The following is a 17,330-nucleotide window of genomic DNA, read 5'->3' as shown; positions in this document are numbered from 1 at the left end:
TTTCATTGTATGGAAAAGAGCAGCTTGGACATTCAACTAGAAATTTACATTTTTGGGTGAACTATTCCTTGTTTCCTGATGTTCTTATTTGGAGCGAGATTATAGACCAATGAGATTTCTCAAAGGGTGAGGCTCGCCAGCGCAACGGCATAGAAATATAAATCAGACAATTGCATAAATGTACTGTTGCTGGTTGCGGATATGTCTGCTTACATCAATAACCTGATTTACACCGAAGAGAATGGTAGGTTTTTATCACTTATCGCTGTTTAGGACGTGGCGTAAGGGAGGTGGCTCGTCTCCACCCAGAGTCCCAGCATCTGTCAGATGATAGTATAATGGAACAGAAGCAGTTCTGCAGGAGAATGCCTTTATAAACAGCCTTTGAACCTCCCCACAAATAAAATAAACGTGCAAACCTCCTCTTTCTGTCTGGAGCATGCATGGCTTCATTTGCCGAATTCTTCTGAGGCCGGCCACATTTGGCGGAGGTGGTCATGCGGTAAGCTTGGTTACCAGCCCCCCGTGCCGAGCATTTTGGCAAAACTCAATGATACGCACAAGTCGCAGTAGATTCTTACTCCCATCTCACCTGAGGAGGAGACACAATGTGTTTGTTTTTCATTTCTTCGTTACCTTATTTTTTGTTTAATTAGTGGTGTTTCCTAAGTGGTGTTACTTAAGGCTCGTGTTTTGGCTTATTGTTTTTTCTAAACCCCAGTATTAAAGGGATACTCCACCCAAAAATGACAATTCTGTCATCATTTACTCACCCTCAAGTTGTTGCAAACCTGTATGAGTTTCTTTCTTCTGCTGAACACAAAGGAAGATATTTTGAAGAACGATTATATATATATATATATATATATATATATATATATATATATATGAAGAGTTTGGTTCCAAAACGCAATAAATCCATTTAGATTAATTTGAGTTAAAATGTGTTTTCTTTACCAAGAAAGTGGAAAGATGAAAACCACTATTTTCTGTTTCAAACTTTCACATAGGATTTGTAGGTCATAATAACAAAAAAAATTAAAATCCAGGTTTTGATTTTCAAAGATTTATTATAAAAACTGATTATTTTTTCCCCCAAAATGCAATAAATCCATTTTTTTGAAAAAAAAAAATCAAAATGCAATTAATCCATTGAATCAATATAAAAGTTTTTTTTTTTTCACATTGAAACTGTTGAAAATACACAACAACGTAAGTTTATTAGTATAATATTTTTATTAAGAACTGTAAAGAAGATTGAAAACATTTTTCCTCCTCCCGAGTGCCTCATCTTCTTAATCTCCTCACGTAAATGATTCGATGTCGATGCCTTACGTTTCTTACCCACCGCAGAAACAACCACAGGTTCATCAATGCCGTCAAAATTATTCATTTTTTTGTTTGTTTGTTGATCGAAAAGTACAAAATAGATAAGAAAAACTAGGAAGCCGGGTGTATAACGGCGCTGCCGTTACTGTTTACATTGCGTGGAATGGTGCGTTGTGATTGGTTGAGAGCGGATATATCGCATTCTGCAGAGAAGGGAGACTGGCGTTTGTCGCGGTTTGGAAAGAAAGGGAGAAAACATGACAGAATAACACGGCGGATATCGCATTTTACTTAAAATTAAACATTGACTTTTCAATGCCAACCAGATACAATACTGATTTTTGCAGTAACAATTTTTTTTTTAAATGGCGTTTATCGCGTTTTGGAACCAAACTCTTCATATATATATATATATATATTTTTTTTTTAGGTTTTATTTTGTAACAATTTATTTTGATGGTCCCTTTTGAACATTCTGTTGATTATAAGTAACTTAGCAACTACATGTCAACTAACTCTCATTAGAGTATTAGTAGTGTTAGTCTGTTTAATATTTGCAAACTCTTCATTGTGATGCTCCTCCAACAGACATTCTACTGACTATAAGATACTTTGCAACTACATGTCAACTTATTCTAACCCTAACCCTACCAGCATACTAATACTCTAGTAATACATGTAGGTGCAACGTTACATAAGTCAACAGAATGTTAAAGGGACCATCAAAATAAAGTGAAACCTTTATTTTTTTTTATATAAATGTAAAATATTAAAATATGATTTTATTCAATATGATTATTTATACCTTTTAAAAATAAGTGTATTCCATCAACTGTTGCTCACCGCAAAATGTTTCTGTGTTCCAGGGACGGGCGTATGCTGTTCGACTATCTGGCTGACAAGCATGGCGTAAGTACTTCTGCTGACTCTTCCACCCTTCTGAAGAGTTCTCATGACTTCTCTATGAACCCAGTGTTGTTTTCGGGGGCCAACAGGAGGGGCGGCCCTGAGCAGCGAAACGACTTCCCAAACCTTAAGTCATTTTCGGGGATTTTATGGCTTGCAGAAATTTCTGTGGACATTTACATTCTGTGGCGAATTGTTAAGAATAAACAGAACAGCTCGGGACCCGTGGGTATGGCCTCAAGAATGCTGGGGATTCTATATTTGACTTGACGGCACTCCCACCCCAGCATCCTGAGACTGACCTGGGGCCTGTCCTCAGTGCACCTTCACTGCACAGGCTACGCCGTCTTTATGACACGATCCTCGCCTTAACAACCCTCTCGTCGCCGCCCCCAGGAAGGCTCCTGTGGCCTTAACGACATCCGCACCAGGGCTCTAGTTTACTGTGACCACACAAACACACAGATCTAAACTACACACACAATGAGCTCTCTGTTCTAAGACGCTCTGCCAGCAAGTTTCCCGAGCATGTTCTATCGAACTGTCCATCAAACTGCCGGTGCTCTCTGGTCATCGCTGTTAGCTGAAATTGAGGATTGTGTTTGAGGTCATGTTGGTTCACATGTGAACAAAGTTTCCTGAAGAGCTGTTCCTTGATGTTTAAGGTAGCTTATTAGATTTTGAAAGGAATAAACATGTTGTGGGGCGATATATCTAGATCTAGGTAGAGATTTTGGACTGTCGTCTCTATCGTGGTTACGCTCATGTGACGTTGCTGTGCTACGCCGTCACGAAAGCCTATCGTTTGCATGCGTTTTTAAGTATTTCTGTTTAAAAACGAGTGATTTTAAACCGTTGTAGCGCAGTTAGCAACGTAAAGAGATACTGTTTCTCAGCGCTGTCTGAGAGACGCGCACCTAAAGAAGCGTGAGAACTGAACGGAGTGCTTTTCACAGACAGTGAACAGTTAAATACACATACTTATGTGTCAAAGTGACCATGTCTTTTCAAGTAAACAGTCATTTATGTCTTAAGTGAGCATAAACAGTTGAGAAAGAAAGCGCATGAGTATATCCGTGCAGTCGCTCGCATACAAATTTACCTGCTGTCGTTATTAATGTTAATCAAACAACAAAAAAAGAGAAAATCTCTCACTGCTCTTGACTGAATCACTTTTGTAGCTTTAATAAGAATAAATGTATATTTAATTTACATTATAAAGGCTATGCAGTGTTTTTTTTATACATTTGATTACTTTAATAAGTTTAATTATTAATAAAAATTACTCCTATCGTGATATAAGATTTTGGTCAAATCGCCCACCCCTAGTTGTGCCTACTGCCTAGCAAGATTACGTTACGTGATCATATACGTTAAATACGTTACGTTATGTTTCACACCCTGCTGTGAATGTTATAGCCATGAATAAATAAAGGCTTTTTCTAAGTTCTCGATTGCCTTGGCCTTATGATTTTTGTAATTTAATTGTCTATTTAGCTAAATTGTTTAAAGGGACACCAGGCAGGAATCCCGTTTTTGTCAAACAGTGACCCCTAGAGTCGCTGTGGAGAACTTGTATTTAACGTTAATGTCGTAAATACCACTCACGCAGAGCGTGACGTGTTACATAGTATACAATAGTACATTGTTTAATTTGTCGTTTAATGAGATCTAATATATGTTGTTAGTGGTGAGAATTTTCACGTGATTAAATTCATAGATCCGACAATTATCCCCATAAACTTTAATGGTCCAGTGGCAGAACTTTTGCCAAGTGTGTCAGAGGTTCTGGGTTCTAATCCGTACTAGTAGTATAGTTTATTTTCCTCATCAAAACCGATTGTTTATTAGTGATTGTATAGCAGGGACAAGTTCATTAGGTTTTGTGATTTCACCGTAACAAATATAGAGAGTCTCTCAGTCCCCGCAACGGATTGAGGCGCGCGTCCGTGTGAAGACTATGCGCGTCACAACAGAACACTGTATCCACGCCACTGATCGCAGCGGCAACAGTCTGTGAGCGGCAAGTACATTGGTCACTTGATTTCAAAAACAACACATTTCAGATCGCCTCTTATTTAACAAACGAACGAAATGAGTCATAGAACCATTTCAATAACTCTGAAGCTGTTCAGTTAAGCTAAAAGAACTGCATAGAATCCCTTTAAGCAAGTACAAGGCTTATCCGGCATCTTCATATGGCAGAAATGTTATATGTTACTCTTGATTTCCTTTGCGCATAAACACACATTTTGTGTATCAAACTTTATCAGTAGACACTGTGTATGATTAATCACCTTGCATTGAAAAATGACTTTGTTTAACATCTGTCTTTCCTTGCAGTTCCGGCAGGAGTATTTGGACACCCTGTATCGATACGCCAAGTTCCAGTACGAGTGTGGGAACTACTCAGGTGCAGCGGAGTACCTGTATTTCTTCAGAGTCCTGGTATGTGTCTTACCACGCCCCTGTCTTTAACAGATGACAGAGTTGTGTTTTCTAGAATTCTCCTCTGGGACGTTCCCAGTGGGGCAATTTTCAAGAGCTTCTTTTCATCACGACACCCTTTCATTTTCTCCCTCTCAAATTGATGCCATTAAATGCATTCTTGTTTAATAAGTTCTTGTCTAATGGACAAACAGTTTTATTTTGATGGAGAGTCCCCTTGTGGGTGTTAATTGAGCCAGACGGTCGCCCTATTGAGACTTTGAATTATTGTCTCTGCTTAATATGGTTCTGCTTTTTTAGTACGAGACTCTGCCAAATCCCGTGAGTTACGAGCATTACGCATGCACTTAACGTTGTGTTTTTCAAAATGACGCAGATGAAAAGTAGACATGGCTCGCTCACAGGTAAATTTTCTCAAATTAGAATCCAAATCCTTTTATCATGAAATATTGTGTCATTTATTCATTGCTCCACAATACAGGCAACTTTTTTTTTTCTTCACTTGAGGCAATCCAAAGAACTAAAAGCTCACGATCTGTAATTACTTCTGAAAAGTGCCATCCCATGTCTTGTTAAATTCCTTGCATGTCTTGAGTGCTGAAAAGAACCTCTTCAAGGACTTGGTTAGGAGTTGTTTCAGGGCTGTGTTTAGTGGCAGACTTCATAAGCTTATGGGTTTATGGGCAGTGCTGCTCCCCATAGATGATTGGTGGGGATTTTGTGGCCTAATCACTCTTGGTTTGACAGGATTCCCCAGTTTTTGTAAGGGTTAAAGGTTACACAGCTTGTTCCATATATTCCAAAGACACCAAAAAAAGGCTTTTCAACAGAAGATGACTAGAATTTGTGTTCTTTTCCAACAGTCAAACCATTTTGAGACTTTTATCGAGCCACAATCTCTTTAAATAAATGGATACTAAGGCCACATTCATAATGCCGTTAAATGAAGCCCAAATCAGAATTGCATTGTGAAAAGAAAAAAATCCTTTTAAATCATTTCAGTTCTGATCTGGAAATAAATCAATTCATATCTGATTTTTTTGTGTGACTTCAGGTAGTCAGGTTGCAATTCCTTTAAATGAATCGTTACATTTGTTTTAATGCTTTCATGCATTTATTATTATTATGATTAATAATACCAGCTATATTATTCTTGCTTATAATAATAAATGCATATCATGCTATTTATTATTAATAATTATACATGTACATGGATTATTATATCCATGCATTATTATTATTATAATTTTTATTAATTTTGTTTGCATGTATTTATTTTTATTTTCTGTATGTAGCCTATATAATTTGTTTCTGTCCCCTAGGAAGATTTTTTTTTTTTTTTTTTTTTGAAACAAATGCTTTTCAAAAAAGTAATGTGAGTTTTACAAAATAGATTACAAGTGCTTTAAATCTTTTTTATTTTATACTATTTTTTCAGTGATAAAACTTTCAGGATAAGATTTTCACTTGCTGGTTAGTTGTCTCCTGATCATACGCGTGTCTGATATGGACTATATTTAAAAGGTTAAGTGAACAACCTCACCAAAAAAACTAAAATCTGATTCCAGCATAGAATTGGATGTTTTGTCTTGTGGTGTGAAACTAGCCTAGAGCGCACACAAACACTCACATCTTCCTTTAAGTTCCCTTTCCCTTTTTTTTTTTTAAAATGTTGTTGTCTGGATAATGATCCAGGCGGTGATGCACCGAGGACCTTGGATTAAATAATTTTCACCAGTGGAATACTTTTGGAATCAGATAATACCAAAGTAGGTTTGTGGGGGAAGATAATTGCAGTTCACTGAGAGTACTGGCAGTATCCATGTTACACGTGCGTACTTCTTATTTCCTCTATAAACAAAGGGCTCATTGCTGGGGCTCTGGTGTTTGTGGCTTCTCTCCCACTGCCTGTAGAAATGAGTGAAAGATGAACTTATGGGGAAAAGCATCCGGGTGCTCAGAGCCCAGCGCAGTGCTGCTGTCTAGCTAGTGGGGCGGGGGGCAAATGACGGCTGGGAACGAACAAATTGACCCGCTCCTTTCTCTCTGGCTGTGTGGAGGTAGTCCAGTGTCTTAAAGAGAGGTGCCCATTGTCAACGCTGCCCTGGGCCAAAAGTGTTGCAAGAGGCTCCATGCCTGGCTAAGTTATCGGACTCCCTTGCCGGCGAGCTTTTCTCACATAACCACATAGCCTGCCTTCTCACATGGAATACACTCCTGTTTCTTCAGACCAGCTCTCACGTATGATTCACTCAGCCTATATTGTTGTAAAAAAAAACAAAAAACAAAGGCCAGACGTTTGCCAAGCGTCGCTGTGGCAACAAGTGACCGAAAAGAAACCCTTTATTTGATTTTAAATAGTCTTGGTTTTAGCATTTCAGAGGTGTGATGAAGACTGTGTTGTTTAGATTTGCAACATGTTTCCCATTTGTGAATGATCTGCAGCGTCAGTCACGCTGTTTGTTTGTTTGTTTGTTGTGTCCCTGTGGTTTTCGTGGGAGCCGAGGGAAGGAACGGCCGACGAGCCTTGAATTACACCCTTCAGTTTTTGTCACTCTTTTTTTCATATATTAATTAGTATAGATGCTTCAAGGACATACTAAAAGGGATACTTGAGAATTCTGTCATCATTTTTCACTATCATGTCATCCAAAACATGTATGACTTTCTATGTTTTTGCGGAAAAAACACAACACAGTGTTTTTAATTATTTATTTATTTTTTAAAGAATGTTTTTATCCATATAATAAAAGTCAGCGGGGTCCAAAACAAACAACACTGGACCCAATAAACTTGTATAGACAAAAACATTGAAACATCAAAAGTTTGGGCTTGGTAATAAAAAAAAGGCTATACAGTAATATTGTGAAATATGAATACAATTTAAAATAACTGTTTTCTATTAGCTGTGATGGCAAAACTGATTTTTCAGAAGCCATTGCTCCAGTCTTCAGTGTCACATAATCCTTCAGAAATCATTCTAATATGCTGATTTAATGCTCACGAAGCATTTTTTATTATCAGTGTTGAAAACATCTGCTTAGTTTTTTTGTGGATTTTTTTTACAGGATTCTTTGATGAATAGAAAGTTCAAAAGAACAGCATTTATTTGAAAAAAAGTATTTATTTATTTAAAAAAAGTACTGACCCCAAACTTTGAATGGTAGTGTATCTTTTGTGTTCATACAGGTTTGGAGCAATATGAGGTTGAGTAAATGACAGAATTTTTATCTTGAGGAGAACTATTCCTTGTGTAAGTGTGCCCTGCCGAGAGCTTAGGAAACATGCATGTTAGGTTTTTCTCAAGGTTTTTTTAGGATAAGTTAAAATATAATAGTCTACTCATCCTAGAAAAACCACATTATTGGTATTGTGAACACATCAAGCGTTTTGAGTGGATTAGACTGTTCACACAACAACCAGCCTTGGTTATGTGTTCACTGCTCGATCTAAATAAATGGAAATAGCTTCCAGAAATGTTCTCCCTGTGGAGGTTTTGAAGCGTTTAAATTGTTATCCTTTTATTTCAAATTCTCAGATAATATGCTTTGTAACTCTTCTTCTATTCTTCTATCTTCTATTTTCATCAACAGTGAGAAGGCGATTGGAATAGCCATAATGTAACTGGTTTTAGTGGAGCTTTCTTACCGAATACCTGCCCCTTTTTCTTTTCTTATTTACTATCCATTTATTATCCACCTCTTTTCAAGCCGGACCTCCCATCTCCTTGGATGGCTCCTAGCATGGGAGATGTCAGGCTCTAGAACTCCTCTAGCGTGGGAAACACAGCCATTTAACGAAGGAAGCCAGGCTTGCAAAATCCAGACCCGAGGTCCTGTTACAGTGAGGGCCCGGTGCGAAAAGAGCAACTTATTCATATCATCTGTTAATGCAGGGATTGGATGTTGAGAATAAAGATTGAGTGTCCCGTCAGATCCCCAGCACAGTAAATTTATTGTTGCTGGTCAGTCAGTGAAAATGTGCCCGTTTCAGGAGGCAATGGAAACTCAAGGTAACTTGTGGAAAAACCCAGGTATTGAAACTATTCTTGCATGGCCAGTGCTGAAAGCCAGTTAGTGTGCAGAAAGCTGCCATAATGACATGGAGCGTCGCCAAATGTAGCAGGCAGGGACTTCCAGGAAAAAAAAACAAAAAAAACAAACACTTTTCGAAATGAAACGTTGACCTTTATATTGGCAGCATGGATGGCTTTTTCCCCGGTTGTCCCTCCGAGCTGATCTCTCAAAGTTTTTGGGCTTTGACTATTGTTTAGACACATCCAACTTGGGAATTTTGATGAAAGGGCTCCATTGTTGCAGGATGATTGGGACTGTACTGTATGGATTTTAGAAACATACTACTGTGTGTCACTATGCAAATATAGAAGTAGATTTTATCCTGCCATAAATCTACAGAGATTTATTTTAGGGCTGGATTTCTCGATTTTAACTGATGATTTATCTTATTTTGCTGAACCAATATCAATTTTTAAATCCCAAGAATCGATTTTTTTTAACAAAACTTTGTAGCATACCTCCAATCCAATAAATCGCAATAAGCTTTGTGCTTTGTCTCAGCTTTTAAATTCTGTCATTTTATTACGAAACCAAACAATAAATACCGTTTTGGCGATAGCATCTCTGTTCAAGCGAAGCTAAAGCACAGAGTATGAGAACCGATAACTTTGTTCTTTATTATTAGTTTAAGCACGCATTAAACATGAATGAACATCAGAAGGTATGTTGAAAGATACAGTGCAACTTAACGAAATACAGATCATGTCTCATAATCACTGTGTTTCAACTGCGGAAAGACATCAATAGAACATTTAACGCTTTCAAAGAATCCTGAAAAAAATTTACACTCATTTTTTTTTTTCAACATTGATGATAATAAGAATGGTCTCTTTAGCAGCAAATCAGCATATTAGAATGATTTCTGAAGGATCATGTGACACATATCTTTGATCACAGGAATAAATTACATTTCAAAATATATTAAAACAGAAAACAATTATTTTAAATTGTAATTGTGGCGAGCAGGACGAGGCCGAGGGACGTGAGTGATAATGAACGACACCTGTGAGACGCACCGGTCTCGCATCTCTCACTGTCGTCGCTCCTCCTTTATGCTTCCGCTCCTCCGTGAGAGATGCGAGACCGGTGCGTCTCACAGGTGTCGTTCATGATCACTCCTGCCACCGGCCTCGCGCCGCTCTCACATCCCTCGGCCTCGTCCTGCTCGCACAGTAATGATATTTCACAATATTTCTGTTTTTACTGTATTTTTGATTAAATAAATTCAGCCTGGGCGAGCTTAAGAGACTTCTTTCAAAAACATAATAAAATCTTACCGATCCCTAACTTTTGAACAGCAGTGTACATGAGGAGCAGTGTCCATCCAATCAGATTTCAGTGTCTGTCATAGGTCTAATAACTCCATTTCCCATGAGCCTTTGGCTATAGCTCATCCCCCTTTTTTCATGAAACATGCTGAGATGCTTCAGCAGCTCGCTAATCTGCAACACATTATCTCTTCCCTTTGTTTGTTTTTGTTTTGAGTCATAATTTAAAACATCTTATGTTCCTTTGAAGTTGATTGTCTGCAGAGATGCACCATGTTAAATCTTGTTCATATTTACATACAAGAAGCTGAGCTTCTTTCAGGGGTTTCATAACTCGATTCCGCAGGATGTTTTTCTTTTGTGCCAAATGTTCAGGAGATTATCACAATTACTAGTTAATCAAGTTACCTAAACATTATTTTCAAGGGCCTGTTTCTGTTAACAAGACTTATGTTTTTGGCTTCTGCTGTCAAAGGATTTTAGTCAAGGTAGATGTGACACAGAACCTTAGGACTGTTCAGCCTTTCGAACATATTGTCTGTGTGAATGTAAATTAAATAATACATTTAATCATTACTTGTCCAGCAAAGACCTACTCAAATGGTTTTCATTAACTTTGGCACCGCACAACTATCCATCCTCACCAAGTGTTTGTTTAGTTTGTCCTTCTATTTGGTTAGTTGATTTTCTTTACCTAATGTCTGGACCTCATTCTCTCACTCCTCCACAAGCAGACATTTTGATTAGCATCCCGCCACTCCGGTCCTGTCCACATCTCGGGGCTGATCAAAGCTTGCAGACATGTGTTAGGGCCAGTAACAGAGGCTGTAGCAGTAGTAGCACACCACACATCATTAAAGACCCTCACCAAAGGCAATGCATTAAGGTCATCGTAAGTTCACATGACCTTCGGGGAGCTTTTGTTCCTCATTTGTACTTGATGATGCTCCATACCGGATATCAGAAAGAATTACTATAATAGTAACTTATTTTAAACTAATTTGATTTATATGTTGTGCTTCTGAATAAAAAAAAAATTAAATAAAAAAAAAACGTTCCTATTCGTTTTGGTGATTTGAAGCCATTTTCAACTCTTGACGTGACCCTCCTTTCCCTCAAGATAGCACTTGACCCCAGGCTAGTTAAAGAGCACTTGTTTAACTTGCGTAATTATTTCCCAGCAATATCACAGACAAGTTGGCCTTTAACCTTTGGCCCTTGTCTTATGACCCCTTCAACCCAACCACTTCAAAAACACACTTTCTTGAATAAAAAACAAACAGATTCTTTAAATAAAATTTTTAAATGAATCATCATTATAAACATCAGAGTAAAATGATTAAACTTTCATTAGGTCATTCCTAACATTAGAAAACAGATTTTTTAATTTTTTTTTTTTTTTTTTTTTTTTTTTACCTCAGATGTGCTTAATAAGGAGAAGGGTTTGTGTGTGGTGCAGCAGTGACTTTATCGCAGAAATACAGCAAAAGAAGTTCTATAAAAAGCTAAATAGTCTTTCAAGATCCATTTTTCCCTTACGAGCCCAATTCTCGAACCATACTCCACCGAGCAGCTTAACAAAGAGCTTAACTTTTAACTCTGTGAAATGGCAGATGTCAGAAATACAGTATTTAGAAAGTGGAAAGGGACCAAGACTGCCACCCTACCAGTGTAATTTTATGGGGAGTGAGTGAGTTGATTTCATTGTCTACCTCTGTTTACAGTGGTTCAATGTATTTTTCTATGTTTGTGTGTGTTTGTGCAGGTCCCCGCCACAGACAGAAATGCGCTGAACTCTCTTTGGGGCAAGCTTGCCTCAGAGATCCTGATGCAGAACTGGGAAGCTGCCATGGAGGACCTCACCCGCCTGAGAGAGACTATCGATAACAATGTAATGCCCCGCCACTCAGAATTCAATACCACACTCAGATTCCCTTACATAGGCCGTAATATTGACCGCCTTGTGTTTGAGCATAGCACCGCTGCTGTTGCCGTTCCTCCCCTCCTCTTCTCCATCTCCTCAAATCCTTCTCACCGCAACTCACAAGTCAAGCAAAACCTTAATTGCTGTGTTATGTCGGTGCAGCTTGATTTTTAATTGGAGGAATTGAGCTGGGAAAGAAGGGTTTGGCTTTGGGAGAAGTATGAGTAAATAAAAAATTAAAGTCTTTGGACATTGTAAATTTCAATTCTGAACTTTTATTTGTACTGAGTCTGGAAGGCAGCGGAAGCCAAGTGTTGCTTTTCCGGAGTCAGAAGTTCATCTTGTTATGATCAAGTCACGATCAAGACAAATCACCTTTTAAAGGGATAGTTCAACTAAAAATGAACAGTTTATCAGTATTTACTTACATTCATGTTATTCACTATATTCTTTTGGTGGAAATTAATTTGTTTTCAACAAAAATGCATTAAACTGATCAAAAGTGACAGTAACGGCACTTATAATGTTCTTAAAGATTTCTATTTCAAATAAATAGTTAGAATTGGACACTAAACTAAAGTGTTACTGAATTTTCGAACTAGTTGCTCATTAGCATGCATATTACTAGGATATTGGCTGTTTATTAGTACTTCTAAAGCACATATTAATGCCGTATTCTGCATGACCATAAACCATCTCTTAATCCTACCTACCCAATACCTAAACTAACTACCTTACTAACTATTAATAAGCACTAATTATGAGTTAATTGAGGCAAAAGTCATTTAATAGTTAGTTAATAGTGAGAGTTGGACCCTAATCTAAAATGTGACTGAAATTCCTATTGAATTGCCATTTATTTAGAATCCACAAAAAATATTAAGCAGCACAACTGTTTTAAACACCAAATCAGCATATTAGAATGATTTCTGAAGAATCATGTGACACTGGAGTAATGGCTGTTGAAAATTCAGCTTTACCCTCGCAGGAATTAAAATATATTAAAATAGTAAATGGTTATTTTAAATTGTAATAATATTTGACAATATTACCGTTTTTACTGTATTTATCAAATAAATTATATAATCAAATAAATCTCCTTTTGTTTTCCATGGATGTTTTCCACAGTCATGCAGGTTTGGAACAACATGATGCTTAGAAAAAAATTAATTTGGGGTTGAACCAATCCTTGTCAATGATTTTTAATACCTTTTCCCCTCTATTTTTGTTATATCTCTACAGACTGTAAGTTCTCCTCTCCAGTCTCTCCAGCAAAGGACTTGGCTGATCCACTGGTCACTCTTTGTGTTCTTCAACCATCCCAAAGGCAGAGACAACATCATCGAGCTTTTCCTCTACCAGCCACAGTAAGCACCTTCTGAAGCTGCTCGTTTTCCATCTGGGATTTGGTTTTGCTTTGGTTTGACTCTAATAAAAACGGATGAGGTAGGAAGAGAGCACAGCTCCAGGTTGGAAAGCCCACCACAGTCCGCAAATGAAACTGCTGATGCTGGGCTCACCAGCCAGCCGCTCACAGACCCACGACCCCAGTGGTCAGCTCGAAAATGAGTCTGGCAGCACGGACGAATGCTGACAATGGCAAATGGGCTGCTTAACTCGCGTGTTTAATGTTTTAAGCTTCTTAAAAAGCAGTGTTGTCGATCCTGGACAAGCATGTTTATCTTTATTTAATCATTTTCAGAAATGTTTCCAAATGGGAAAATTATTTTAATGAATCACCCCTGACTTTCATTCCCAATCAGGTCTGAATGTTACATGAGGGAAAAGGGGTAGTTTCTAGTCACAAACCCAAAATTCATTTAACATTTGTACATATATTCACACACACACTTATTTTTCATAAGTGTGCATTCTAGAAGAATAATCTGGGGCTTTTTGTTGCTGACTAGTCAAGGTTTAACACATTAAAGGGCTACGAGGCTCTGTCTTGTTGTGTGCACATGAGTACAAAGAAGCTTTAAGGGTCTGCTAGCTTTTTTTAGTGGGTTTACACCTGGTACCTAAGGTAGGAAACTTGATCTACTAAATAATTCTACATTCCATCTATTTTAAGGCCACACTTTTCCACTAATGCACTTTTGTGGATCCTAATGCCTATACACTATTCAAAGACAAAATGGACTTCTGCCTCTAAGATGTTGTTTTCCATCGGTTTTCACCAGCATAGATGATTAAGGACGACCAGACCAATAATTAGTCATTAGAACCTGACCATAGTGGGTGAAAAGACAGATTGAGGTTGCTTATTGCACTGTTGCTAGCTGGAAAACCATATTTATGTTTGGCTTTTTCTTTGGCCCTAAAAAACAGTACACAGTGGTCATGACCTGTGGCCGTGAACCTAGAGTGAATGTTTGACCTGCCTTTCAGACAATTGGCTGGCTTAACAGCAGCCCTTTGGACGTAGGTGGTCATTATACAAGAACATTCCTTATGCTTCATTAAAACCACTCCAAAAAGGTACTTCTAAATTGCGGTTGGGCTCGTCAGATCAGAGGTCTTTCAATGCTGGCAGCGTACTTTTCGTTTTTGTGTTGTTCTCTCACCTCTTCTGCCTTCAGTTTTTATTTGCAGTGCTGTGGCCACGTAGAGCAATCAGACCCCATAAATCTGAATCCGAGTGTAATTTACTGCATTAGATGCACTGCGTTTTATGTACAATAACAGTATTGTCATGTTTTAGTTGGAAAACGGGATCATGGTCTGTTATTGACCCTGTGAAAAGATCTTTTCCTTTTTGTTATTCTTGAAGTTTTGTTGACAATTAGACTGACATCAGCTGGTGTCATTCAGGTTCAATTCATAGTTGTTTGGCTGTCATTCAGGACAGGGTACGATCCAGTGCTCTCGGCCTGAAGATCGTTCGTGTAGTCATGCCGTCGAGCAGACGGCCAAAACAAAAACCGAAATTTTTTTAGTGCAGGAAAAACGATACCAACGATAGGCTATCATATAATACGTTCTAACCAAGTCCAAGGGCAGTTCGAGAAAGAATATTGTCACAAGATGACCTATGATGTAGGTGCAAACAGGAAAGCTAATACCGCCGAAACACTATCCCGGCCATGCAGCGGAGAGTGGATTCAGAGTTTCACTTGATTTACCTCTTAATTCCCCTCCTCCCTTCAGATGCATCATGAAATTGGAACTGCACCACTGTTCTTTCCTTCGCCTCGTTTCTACCTTTTTCTCTCTCTGCTCTCTCGGACCAGCCAAATTAGGACTGCAACAGCTAAGAGCCTCCATCAGTGAAGCCACTTTAAAGTAGTAAAAACGCATTTGTTGTTTATTGTGCATTTATTTAAAAGTGACTGTGAAGACATTGTTATAAAACATTTCTATTTCAAATAAATGTTGTTCTATTGAACTTTCATCATTCAACACTAAAATATTAGAAAAAATCTTGCTGACCCTAAATGTTTTTGTATATTTTAATTTAATATCATTTATTATGTTGAACAATTTTGTGACTATTCACTTAAATGTTTTAAAAGCATGACATAGAATAATCATCTTTTTTATCATTTATTGTCAATAACATTAAAATAATCACCAGCTTATTGGTATCAGCCAGAGTTTGAATAATGGTGCAGTTTTGGTTATTTAAACACAGAAGAAGATATTTTGAAGAATGTTGGTAACCAGACAGTTGACGGTAGAAAAAAAATACTATGAAAGCCAATGGCTACTGTCAACTGTCTGGTTACCAACATTCTTCAAAATATCTTCTTCTGTGTTCAACAGAAGAAAGAAACTCGTACTGGTTTGGAAAAACTTGAGGGTGAGCAAATGACAAAACTTTCATTTTTGGGTGAGTTATCACTTAAAAACGCTCCAACAGGAAAGTACGTTGAGAGAGAGTCGAAACAGGAGCGGAACATGACCTAGGCCAGACTCGAACACGGGTCAACAACACAATCAAAACCTTAATCTATTATCAAAGTAGTTTTTAGTTGCAGCCCTATCCTAAATCCCTACCTCCCTGAGGAGAATGTGACGCACTCAAATTGAACTACTACTTCCTGTTTTGCCCTTTTCCTTGCGAAGTCATTTAGCAACCGATTAAGCCGTATCATGGCTTTGGTCGTAGCTGTTGGGCTCCGTTAGATAATGTTTTTTTTTTTTTGTGCGAAGCCCAGATATGGCATCATGACTCATGTGAGCGGTCTGGCCATCGGAGCCTCCCCGGGAGAGCGAGTAGGTGTAAGTTAATCAGGAACACAGCATGAAGTGTTGTGGTTTGCCATGAAGTCAGACAACTACAAAGGGAGGAGAGACCGAAGGCTGCGCCAACTGGGATCACACACCGCCGAAGCCCGCTGCTGTTTTTAGCTCCAACATCACAAGTGCCACAGGCCCCCTTGTCCCTTTAATTGTTTCGGCTAATTAAACCATCCGGCAGCCCTCCTCCTTTTCCTCCAAGTGACATGTGTTTCTCCGTGCTGATCTGTAAGGGAGCTTTAGGGCCTGGCCAAGACAGAGCAGCTCCACTTCCTCCTTGAAATTTAATTTGGTCCTCGTATGGGGGGATGAGGGAGAGAGGGGGGTCAAAGATGTTCGTACAGATACTGCAGGCGCGGAGGCCGTTCTCCAAATTGACTCGAAATGTTAAGTGCACTTTAACAGGAGCTCTTAGCCCTATGACAAGGCATCTGTTGTATGTTTTTTTTTTTTTTTTTTTTTTGTCCATATAAGAAAGCTCTTGCACGTCTCTAGTCGGTAGAGAGGAAACTTTGTCTTGGGTTGTAATAGTAGTGCTATGTAGCTTTCATTCTCGGTGAAGCCCACAGCTAGTTGACCTGTGGCTGAAAAACAAGTCCCTGGTGGATAGTGTTTCACTGCTCTGCAGGCCTGTAGCTGGTGATCCGTGTCTAGAAAGGGGCTTTTCCTTTTCCCTTCCCTCCACAGTGGGACCAATGAACAGAGGTGCTTTCAACACGGTCTGATTCTTGTTCTTCTGTTTAACAAGAATCTGCAAGTTCACTATATGAGAATAGGGAAACTGATAGTTCATCGTTCTTATAGAACATTTTTGCTGTGAAAAAAGGTGTCCAAACTTGACAAATTACATCATGTGACTTTCACTGTAGAGATGATAGCTGTCCTTCAAGCGTGTGACTGTTGTTGTTGTTGTTTTTGTTTGCAGGTACCTAAATGCTATTCAGACCATGTGCCCACACATACTGCGCTATCTGACCACAGCTGTCATCACCAACAAGGACGTCCGCAAGCGTAGGCAGGTGCTGAAGGATCTGGTGAAAGTCATCCAGCAGGTATCAGACAGGACTTTGCTTTTTCATTTATGTACTGGTTTTCACTGTCTTTCAGTCAATTTGTATTCTTTTATTGCATCATATT

General features: G+C 38.5%; 1 protein-coding gene across 1 annotated transcript in view; it reads left to right on the top strand.

The window, feature by feature from the left end:
• Positions 1 to 17,330, top strand: part of eif3ea (eukaryotic translation initiation factor 3, subunit E, a) — a 43,330-nt gene that overhangs the window by 7,104 nt on the left and 18,896 nt on the right. The window contains exons 4-8 of the mRNA XM_056244003.1: positions 2,196 to 2,238; positions 4,579 to 4,683; positions 11,793 to 11,918; positions 13,194 to 13,318; positions 17,119 to 17,245. Coding sequence (XP_056099978.1) covers positions 2,196 to 2,238; positions 4,579 to 4,683; positions 11,793 to 11,918; positions 13,194 to 13,318; positions 17,119 to 17,245 — 526 coding nt within the window. The remainder of the gene's footprint in view (positions 1 to 2,195; positions 2,239 to 4,578; positions 4,684 to 11,792; positions 11,919 to 13,193; positions 13,319 to 17,118; positions 17,246 to 17,330) is intronic.

The sequence above is a fragment of the Rhinichthys klamathensis genome, unplaced genomic scaffold (genome assembly GCF_029890125.1).
Source record: "Rhinichthys klamathensis goyatoka isolate OS25496 unplaced genomic scaffold, OSU_Roscu_1.1 h1tg000896l_1, whole genome shotgun sequence".
Lineage (NCBI taxonomy): Eukaryota > Metazoa > Chordata > Actinopteri > Cypriniformes > Leuciscidae > Rhinichthys > Rhinichthys klamathensis.
Note: the sequence above shows the minus strand (reverse complement) of the source record. Positions and strands in the feature narration are given on the sequence as shown.